The sequence below is a fragment of the Mixophyes fleayi genome, chromosome 1 (genome assembly GCF_038048845.1).
Source record: "Mixophyes fleayi isolate aMixFle1 chromosome 1, aMixFle1.hap1, whole genome shotgun sequence".
In the NCBI taxonomy this organism is placed as follows: Eukaryota; Metazoa; Chordata; class Amphibia; order Anura; family Limnodynastidae; genus Mixophyes; species Mixophyes fleayi.
In genome coordinates this window covers 338979399-338990926 of record NC_134402.1, presented here as the reverse complement: position 1 = coordinate 338990926, position 11528 = coordinate 338979399, and the positions used below count along the sequence as shown (strand labels likewise).

Below are 11528 nucleotides of genomic sequence, written 5' to 3'. Positions count from 1 at the left end.
TAAAGATACAATTTTTTATTGAATGACTCACAAAGACATTGTGACAGAAAGCAAAATATGGCAATATGGCTATAGAAATTGTGCTAATGAGATCCGTTAAAGGGATTTGATTGAAGAGGAAAGAATGAAGAATACAGAAAATGCAAGAATTCTAAATAAAAATCATCTGTGAAAAAGGGACTATTTAATATATCAACTGCTTTAAGAGCCACAAACACATTTCATAATATTGTCCCCAAGTTGAACAGCTCAGGTCACTAGAGGATCAGGCAGAAGTGGAGGAGGAATGTTAAGCACACTCTGATCTCTTCAGTGTCTGGACAATGTCTTTGCCCTGATGGGTCACTTTGCAGGAGTATTTCTCATGTTTGATGTACTCAGAGGAGGGCAGAGTGAAGAAACTACTCTCCATGTACGTGTTGTCACTCTGCTTGCTGAGCGGCGAGATGTGGACTCCATTTGTCTGCTTCACCCCATCTACTTGCCACTCCACTGTCACAGTCTTTGGGGTGAAATCAGTTATAGCACAGAGGAGGGTGGCCTTGCCTGTCTTTAACTCTTCCTCAGACGAGGGGTAGATAGACACAGTGGGGGGCTTCACTTCACCGGCTGTTGGATTAGAGGAAAATGGACACGGTCAGAACTGGACATATAATCGGGAAATAAGTTTGAATATCTGCTTTAATGTTTATTACTTTAATTACCTTTGTGGTTTGTCACTTACACTTAAAAATGCCGAGATTAACCACTTTTTAGTGTAATAAAAAATTAGGTATTACAAGAATATAACACAGATTATAAAATATATAGGTTTTGGAAATTAATAATTCATTTTATTTTCATGGTAAGACAGTTAAATATCTCTAACAGCATTGGTGGTTCACAGTTGTGCCAGTTATTGTCAGATGTTGTTATATATTTACTATAAATTATTATATTATAATGAGAATAATAAAGCTAATTAGACAATCTCAGAAATGTATACCCTCAAGAGCACATACTTGTAAATATTTTTATGGGCAAGATAAAAGCATTTTGTCTCTTTTAGTTTTAAGAATTCTGCATTGTAATGGTTAATGATCCCAACGGACACTTTTCAAAGTATAGTTCTAGACCCTAAATTTATTGATACTGTACGATTAATAAGGTAAACTGACACTATCTGCTCGTATACTGTTGATCTTCTATTATGCTCACAGCACTGACTCTACAAGATACACAACTATTTATTTGTGCAGATTATTAGACACAATAACTACACGGACACAGTTACTTGATTTATAGAGTTATTTGTTCTTATGTGACTTGTGGAATTCTATGTCTATTTATTTTGTACTTCTGTTCTTTACAACTCGGCAAAATCAGTCTAATGTCTGCAAATCCAGTCTGGCAGTGACTATCTTGAAGAATTTATATTGCATTCAAGCAGAGCACAGTCTAGCTAATATGTGCAATACATTTCTCTATTGCTGTAAATATTGTAAAATATCTACATAATGTCAGAGCGCAAATAGTTTTTCATGCGCTTACAGTTTCAGAAAAATTATTTATTTTAAGAAACTCAACTGACTTAACAATTGTTTTCACTACTGGTAATTGTACAGTGCTAGTAAAGTGAATAATTACAAAATCAATACAGAAAAATGTAATTAAAGTAAAACACCAGGGGGTATATTTACTAAACTTAGATTTTGAAAAGAAAAAGTGGAGCTGTTGCCTATAGCAACCAATCAGATTCTAGCTATCATTTTGTAGAAAGTAGTAAATTAAAAATAGAGAGAATCTGATTGGATGCTATAGACAACATCTGCACTTTTTCAAACCCGCAGTTTAGTAAATATACCCCCAGGAATCTATAATGAAATAAATAAATGTTTTCTTTTCAAAATTTTGCTCATTATGTTCTATTGGGTCAATGAAATAGAGAAATTAGTACATAGAAAGGAAAATAACACCCAAATGGGGAACACATTATTAAAATAATATATATATTTAGAATATGCAAAAAAGAAAATATATACAATTTTATTATGTGTGAAGATTAGTGGAGAAATATAAAACAAATAAATGAGGAAAGATATAAATGACTGTGATTTGAATAATTATAATACTCACTGAGGACATTCATTTGGGTTCCATCTCCAAATATAAACCACAGTGCTTCAAAGTATTACAAAAACTAAGCCTCCTGACCTAGTATACCTATGGCATTTCTAACAAAAAGAGCCAAGCTACAATTTGGAATAGACTAATCTAAAATGTGTTCATGTCCGTGTTATCTAACCGCTGACTTCATCTCTATGGTGATCTATGCAATAACTTTATCTAAGGTACAATGTTATGATGTTGCTAAAGTAGAATCACACCTTGATAACATAAACTGGATTCTGGTTCAATCACTTGAAAAGCCCAACTATGAACTAAAATGTAATAAAATGTAAATGTATACCCTCAGGATGAGATATCTCTAAACATATATTTAACAGCAGTTAAAAGTCTTTTGCCCCATTATACCTGTTATAATTTTGCTTTGTAATGGTTGATGGCTCCCAGTGACACTTGTGTAAATACAATTCTAGAAATTACTTCATACTGTAGTGTTAATAGGGTAAACTGGTACTATGTGGCCATATAGTCATGATCCAATATTATGCCCACAGCGCAGACTCTATTGCAATTAATTTTTTGGTAACAGCTAAATATCTCTCACAGTATTGGTGGTAAATAAATGTGGCATATTTAGTCGGTTGTTATAGTATACATACTATAAAATATTATCTTACAATGAAAATGATTATGACAGCCTTAGAAATGTATATCGTCAAAAAGAGATTTGAGTAAACATATTGTTGAACAGCAGTAAAAATATTTTTTCAACTTTTATATTTAATAATTTTTCTTTGTAATGGTTGAATGCTCCCTCTGACACTTGTCTAAATAGTACTCTAGACCCTAAACTCCTTGATACGGTATTGTTAATAAGGTAAATTGGTACTATTAGGTTATATAGTAATGATCCACTATTATGCTCAGGTTGCTGACACTACAAAAAAAACCCAACTCTCTCTTTCTGGAAATACCTAAATACAATAACTACACTGGCACAGGGACTGTATTTAAACTGTTACTTGTTGCAATGTGACACTGTAAAAAGTGTACTGTTCAGTTGTACTAGTATTCACTTTTTATTTGTGTTTTTGTTTTAGAATACTAGATAATTAGTATAATGTCTTTTTTTGGCAACATTGATGTAGAAGAATTAACAGAGAGCCCCTTTGAAAAACTGTATAATTAATTTCACTATAGCTGTAAATAATCTGAATTTTATAAATAATGTCAAGAGCAAATGCTTTTCAAACTTTTACAATTTCATAAAAATAAATTATTTTAAGAAACTCAACTAACATAGCAAATTATTTAAATATTGCTAGTTCTATAGTGTTAGGATGGAAAAATAATCACATTATCAACACAGACAAATGTAATTAGCGTGAGATATATTTACATTATCTTGAAAGACTTCATGTAATACCAAAGATTTATTTTTCTAACATTGCATGTTTTTTCGTTTGGGTCTATGAAATATAGAGATTAGTATACAGAATGTTAAAAGACATACAGAATTGTGAAAACAGTTTTGAAAAAACTGATAATTTTAAAAGATTAATAAAACAAGATAGATCTAATTTAATGAGGTATGAAGAAATATGATATATATGAAGTAGTGAAGACATAATTGAATGTGATTTGGTAATTATAGTACTTACTTGGGACATTGAGTTGGGTTCCATCTCCAAAACTCCACCACAGTGATATATAGCTGTACAAAAACTACAATGTCTTCTGTTCAAGGGCATATTCAATATTGCTGGAACTAGAGAAGCCAGTCTCAGATATGGGGATAACTGTTGGAGGTGTTAAACCATTGTACTGATAAACCTCAAAGATCATTTATTATAAACTTTGCCGTCCCTCTCATAATGTATCTTTAGTAGGCCATTTTATATGGTTTATTCATTGGTGAATCAATCTAAGTGACTTGCTCAGTAATGATTGCACATGTTATGAATCAGTTTAACCCTCCGAAATTGAGTTTTTATGCATTCTTGAGGGAAGATTGAAAAAAACTGTTATCCATCTCCACATGTTATCAACCCAGTTTTAGACCATTATATCATCAGTTGACTGTATTTCTTTTAATAGCATGGGTGTAAATGTTATAAATCATTGTGTAATATTATGCTTAGAATTCCTTGTAGCTCATTGAGATAATTATTTACTGGAAATGCTATGGTGAGGGATAGGTTGGTGGTAGAGTCAGATTATCCCAATATCAGTGCCATGTACCCTTATGGCTTTATTACGTGAGGATACTCAATGTAACTGGAAAGGAATTGGTGAAACCAGTTACTTATGGATACCCTTTATTATTACCATGTAATCGTTTACATTTTCTAATGGATGTAATTCTTATTGTAATGTAAAGTTTGCTTTTTATGCAAAGAACAGGACCCACACATAGGAGCCAGCTCTGTGGGTGATTGAGCACCACAATATTTTCTTTTTTTAAAAAATGTAAAAGTTGTTTTTTTATGGACATGCACATAGCCTTTATCATTTGTATTATATATTCACCTTATAACATTGATTCTTTTGAGGTGAATGCTGAATAAAATGTTAGGATGCAGGATGTTTCCATTTTATGTGTAGACATTAGCCATCAATACCCCCCTATCTATGTATAGGTAATAGTTTAAGTGATGAATGTTTATGACCATAATATAGTGACAGTAAGCATATTGTAGTCTGATGGGCTATACTTAGAGATGTGATTTATTAAATGTTGCACAGAGTAATAACAGATACTTGATAAAGATAGAAATTTTTATTAAATGGCTCACAAAGACATTGTGAAAGAAAGCAAAATATGGCAATATGGCTATAGAAATTGTGCTAATGAGATCCGTTAAAGGGATTTGATCGAAGAGGAAAGTAAGAAAAATACAGAAAATGCAAGAATTCTAAATAAAAATTGTCTGTGAAAAAGGGACTATTTAATATATCAACTGCTTTAAGAGCCACAAACACATTTCATAATATTGTCCCCAAGTTGAACAGCTCAGGTCACTAGAGGATCAGGCAGAAGTGGAGGAGGAATGTTAAGCACACTCTGATCTCTTCAGTGTCTGGACAATGTCTTTGCCCTGATGGGTCACTTTGCAGGAGTATTTCTCATGTTTGATGTACTCAGAGGAGGGCAGAGTTAAGAAACTACTCTCCATGTACGTGTTGTCACTCTGCTTGCTGAGCGGCGAGATGTGGACTCCATTTGTCTGCTTCACCCCATCCACCTGCCACTCCACTGTCACACTCTTTGGGGTGAAATCAGTTATAGCACAGAGGAGGGTGGCCTTGCCTGTCTTTAACTCTTCCTCAGACGAGGGGTAGATAGACACAGTGGGGGGCTTCACTTCACCGGCTGTTGAATTAGAGGAAAATGGACACGGTCAGAACTGGACATATAATCGGGAAATAAGTTTGAATATCTGCTTTAATGTTTATTACCTTAATTACCTTTGTGGTTTGTCACTTACACTTAAAAATGCAGAGATTAAACATTTTTTAGTGTAATAAAAAATTAGGTATTACAAGAATATAACATAGAATATAAAATATATAGGTTTTGGAAATTAATATTTCAATTTATTTACAAGTTAAGACAGTAAAATATCTCTAACAGCATTGGTGGTTCACAGTTGTGCCAGTTATTGTCAGATGTTGTTATATATTTACTATAAATTATTATATTACAATGAGAATAATAAAACTAATTAGACAATCTCAGAAATGTATACCCTCAAGAGCACATACTTGTAAATATTTTTATGGGCAAGATAAAAGCATTTTGTCTCTTTTAGTTATAAGAATTCTGCATTGTGATGGTGGATGATCCCAACGGACACTTTTCAAAGTATAGTTCTAGACTCTAAATTTATTGACACTGTACGATTAATAAGGTAAACTGACACTATCTGCTCGTATACTGTTGATCTTCTATTATGCTCACAGCACTGACTCTACAAGATACAAAACTATTCATTTGTGCAGAATATTAGACACAATAACTACACGGACACAGTTACTTGATTTATAGAGTTATTTGTTCTTTTGTGACTTTTAATATGTGACTTGTGGAATTCCATGGTTATTTATTTTGTAGTTCTGTTTTTTACAACTCGACAAAATCAGTCTAATGTCTGCAAATCTAGTCTGGCAGTGACTATCTTGAAGAATTTATATTGCATTCAAGCAGAGCACAATCTAGCTAATATGTGCAATACATTTCTCTATTGCTGTAAATATTGTAAAATATCTACATAATGTCAGAGCGCAAATAGTTTTTCATGCACTTAAAGTTTCAGAAAAATTATTTATTTTAACAACCTCTTATGACAAAACAATTGTTTTCATTACTGGTAATTGTACAGTGTTAGTAAAGTGAATAATTACAAAATCATTACAGAAAAATGTCATTAAAGTAAAACACCAGGGGGTATATTTACTAAACTTCGATATTGAAAAAGTGGAGCTGTTGCCCATAGCAACCAATCAGATTCTAGCTATCATTTTTTAGAAAGTGCTAAACAAAAAATAGAGAGAATCTGATTGGATGCTATAGGCAACACGTGCACTTTTTCAAACCCGCAATTTAGTAAATTTACCCCCAGGAATCTATACTGAGACATATAAATGTTTTCTTTTCAAATTTTGCTCATTATTTTCTATTGGGTCAATGAAATAGAAGAATTGGTACATAGAAAGGAAAATTAACACCCAAATGGGGAACACATTATTAAAATAATATATATATATTTAGAATATGCAAAAAAGAAAATATATACAATTTTATTATGTGTGAAGATTAGTGGAGAAATATGAAACATATGAAGGAGGAAAGACATAAATGACTGTGATTTAAATAATTATAATACTCACTGAGGACATTTAGTTGGGTTCCACCTCAAAAAATATACCACAGTGCTTCAGACAAATACTAAAACTAGGCCTCCTGACCTAGTATACCTATGGCATTTCTAACAAAACGAGCCAAGCTAAAATTTGAAATAGACTAGTCTAAAATGTGTTCATGTCTGTCTTATCTATCCGCTGACTTCATCTCTATGGTGATCTATGCAATAACTTTATATAATGTACAATGTTATGATGTTGCTAAAGTAGAATCACACCTTGATAACATAAATTGGATTCTGGTTCAATCACTTGAAAAGCCCAACTATAACCTAAAATGTAATAAAATGTAAATGTATACCCTCAGGATGAGATATCTCTAAACATATATTTAACAGCAGTTAAAAGTCTTTTGCCCCATTATACCTGTTATAATTTTGCTTTGTAATGGTTGTTGGCTCCCAGTGACACTTGTCTAAATACAATTCTAGAAATTACTTCATACTGTAGTGTTAATAGGGTAAACTGGTACTATGTGGCCATATAGTCATGATCCAATATTATGCCCACAGCGCAGACTCTATTGCAATTAATTTTTTGGTAACAGCTAAATATCTCTCACAGTATTGGTGGTAAATAAATGTGGCATATTTAGTCGGTTGTTATAGTATACATACTATAAAATATTATCTTACAATGAAAATGATTATGACAGCCTTAGAAATGTATATCGTCAAGAAGAGATTTGAGTAAACATATTGTTGAACAGCAGTAAAAATATTTTTTCAACTTTTATATTTAATAATTTTTCTTTGTAATGGTTGAATGCTCCCTCTGACACTTGTCTAAATAGTACTCTAGACCCTAAACTCCTTGATACGGTATTGTTAATAAGGTAAATTGGTACTATTAGGTTATATAGTAATGATCCACTATTATGCTCAGGTTGCTGACACTACAAAAAAAAACCAACTCTCTCTTTCTGGAAATACCTAAATACAATAACTACACTGGCACAGGGACTGTATTTAAACTGTTACTTGTTGCAATGTGACACTGTAAAAAGTGTACTGTTCAGTTGTACTAGTATTCACTTTTTATTTGTGTTTTTGTTTTAGAATACTAGATAATTAGTATAATGTCTTTTTTTGGCAACATTGATGTAGAAGAATTAACAGAGAGCCCCTTTGAAAAACTGTATAATTAATTTCACTATAGCTGTAAATAATCTGAATTTTATAAATAATGTCAAGAGCAAATGCTTTTCAAACTTTTATAATTTCATAAAAATAAATTATTTTAAGAAACTCAACTAACATAGCAAATGATTTAAATATTGCTAGTTCTATAGTGTTAGGATGGAAAAATAATCACATTATCAACACAGACAAATGTAATTAGCGTGAGATATATTTACATTATCTTGAAAGACTTCATGTAATACCAAAGATTTATTTTTCTAACATTGCATGTTTTTTCGTTTGGGTCTATGAAATATAGAGATTAGTATACAGAATGTTAAAAGACATACAGAATTGTGAAAACATTTTTGAAAAAACTGATAATTTTAAAAGATTAATAAAACAAGATAGATCTAATTTAATGAGGTATGAAGAAATATGATATATATGAAGTAGTGAAGACATAATTGAATGTGATTTGGTAATTATAGTACTTACTTGGGACATTGAGTTGAGTTCCAGCTCCAAAAATCCACCACAGTGATACATAGCTGTACAAAAACTACAATGTCTTCTGTTCAAGGGCATATTCAATATTGCTGGAACTAGAGAAGCCAGTCTCAGATATGGGGATAACTGTTGGAGGTGTTAAACCATTGTACTGATAAACCTCAAAGATCATTTATTATAAACTTTGCCATCCCTCTCATAATGTATCTTTAGTAGGCCATTTTATATGGTTTATTCATTGGTGAATCAATCTAAGTGACTTGCTCAGTAATGATTGCACATGTTATGAATCAGTTTAACCCTCCGAAATTGAGTTTTTATGCATTCTTGAGGGAAGATTGAAAAAAACTGTTATCCATCTCCACATGTTATCAACCCAGTTTTAGACCATTATATCATCAGTTGACTGTATTTCTTTTAATAGCATGGGTGTAAATGTTATAAATCATTGTGTAATATTATGCTTAGAATTCCTTGTAGCTCATTGAGATAATTATTTACTGGAAATGCTATGGTGAGGGATAGGTTGGTGGTAGAGTCAGATTATCCCAATATCAGTGCCATGTACCCTTATGGCTTTATTACGTGAGGATACTCAATGTAACTGGAAAGGAATTGGTGAAACCAGTTACTTATGGATACCCTTTATTATTACCATGTAATCGTTTACATTTTCTAATGGATGTAATTCTTATTGTAATGTAAAGTTTGCTTTTTATGCAAAGAACAGGACCCACACATAGGAGCCAGCTCTGTGGGTGATTGAGCACCACAATATTTTCTTTTTTTAAAAAATGTAAAAGTTGTTTTTTTATGGACATGCACATAGCCTTTATCATTTGTATTATATATTCACCTTATAACATTGATTCTTTTGAGGTGAATGCTGAATAAAATGTTAGGATGCAGGATGTTTCCATTTTATGTGTAGACATTAGCCATCAATACCCCCCTATCTATGTATAGGTAATAGTTTAAGTGATGAATGTTTATGACCATAATATAGTGACAGTAAGCATATTGTAGTCTGATGGGCTATACTTAGAGATGTGATTTATTAAATGTTGCACAGAGTAATAACAGATACTTGATAAAGATAGAAATTTTTATTAAATGGCTCACAAAGACATTGTGAAAGAAAGCAAAATATGGCAATATGGCTATAGAAATTGTGCTAATGAGATCCGTTAAAGGGATTTGATCGAAGAGGAAAGTAAGAAAAATACAGAAAATGCAAGAATTCTAAATAAAAATTGTCTGTGAAAAAGGGACTATTTAATATATCAACTGCTTTAAGAGCCACAAACACATTTCATAATATTGTCCCCAAGTTGAACAGCTCAGGTCACTAGAGGATCAGGCAGAAGTGGAGGAGGAATGTTAAGCACACTCTGATCTCTTCAGTGTCTGGACAATGTCTTTGCCCTGATGGGTCACTTTGCAGGAGTATTTCTCATGTTTGATGTACTCAGAGGAGGGCAGAGTTAAGAAACTACTCTCCATGTACGTGTTGTCACTCTGCTTGCTGAGCGGCGAGATGTGGACTCCATTTGTCTGCTTCACCCCATCCACCTGCCACTCCACTGTCACACTCTTTGGGGTGAAATCATTTATAGCACAGAGGAGGGTGGCCTTGCCTGTCTTTAACTCTTCCTCAGATGGGGGGTAGATAGACACAGTGGGGGGCTTCACTTCACCGGCTGTTGAATTAGAGGAAAATGGACACGGTCAGAACTGGACATATAATCGGGAAATAAGTTTGAATATCTGCTTTAATGTTTATTACCTTAATTACCTTTGTGGTTTGTCACTTACACTTAAAAATGCAGAGATTAAACATTTTTTAGTGTAATAAAAAATTAGGTATTACAAGAATATAACATAGAATATAAAATATATAGGTTTTGGAAATTAATATTTCAATTTATTTACAAGTTAAGACAGTAAAATATCTCTAACAGCATTGGTGGTTCACAGTTGTGCCAGTTATTGTCAGATGTTGTTATATATTTACTATAAATTATTATATTACAATGAGAATAATAAAACTAGTTAGACAATCTCAGAAATGTATACCCTCAAGAGCACATACTTGTAAATATTTTTATGGGCAAGATAAAAGCATTTTGTCTCTTTTAGTTATAAGAATTCTGCATTGTGATGGTGGATGATCCCAACGGACACTTTTCAAAGTATAGTTCTAGACTCTAAATTTATTGACACTGTACGATTAATAAGGTAAACTGACACTATCTGCTCGTATACTGTTGATCTTCTATTATGCTCACAGCACTGACTCTACAAGATACAAAACTATTCATTTGTGCAGAATATTAGACACAATAACTACACGGACACAGTTACTTGATTTATAGAGTTATTTGTTCTTATGTGACTTTTAATATGTGACTTGTGGAATTCCATGGTTATTTATTTTGTAGTTCTGTTTTTTACAACTCGACAAAATCAGTCTAATGTCTGCAAATCCAGTCTGGCAGTGACTATCTTAAAGAATTTATATTGCATTCAAGCAGAGCACAATCTAGCTAATATGTGCAATACATTTCTCTATTGCTGTAAATATTGTAAAATATCTACATAATGTCAGAGCGCAAATAGTTTTTCATGCGCTTACAGTTTCAGAAAAATTATTTATTTTAACAACCTCTTCTGACATAACAATTGTTTTCATTACTGGTAATTGTACAGTGTTAGTAAAGTGAATAATTACAAAATCATTACAGAAAAATGTCATTAAAGTAAAACACCAAGGGGTATATTTACTAAACTTCGATATTGAAAAAGTGGAGCTGTTGCCCATAGCAACCAATCAGATTCTAGCTATCATTTTTTAGAAAGTGCTAAACA

The 11528-nt window shown here is 32.3% G+C and overlaps 1 long non-coding RNA gene and 1 gene segment (V, D, J or C); both read right to left on the bottom strand.

Annotated features, from left to right (window-relative positions):
• On the bottom strand, positions 1-3902 carry LOC142160913 (uncharacterized). Its single transcript, XR_012693333.1, has 2 exons — positions 3768-3902; positions 1-609 (listed from the first exon to the last, which is right to left on the bottom strand). It is a non-coding gene; the product is annotated as an uncharacterized LOC142160913 (long non-coding RNA).
• A 968-nt stretch (positions 3903-4870) lies between these two features.
• The window catches only part of LOC142160850 (immunoglobulin lambda-1 light chain-like), a 241875-nt gene continuing 235217 nt past the window's right edge, over positions 4871-11528 (bottom strand). Inside the window, 2 exon segments of the V gene segment in view lie at positions 4871-5479; positions 8649-8685. Of these exon segments, the coding sequence occupies positions 5160-5479; positions 8649-8685 (357 nt within the window).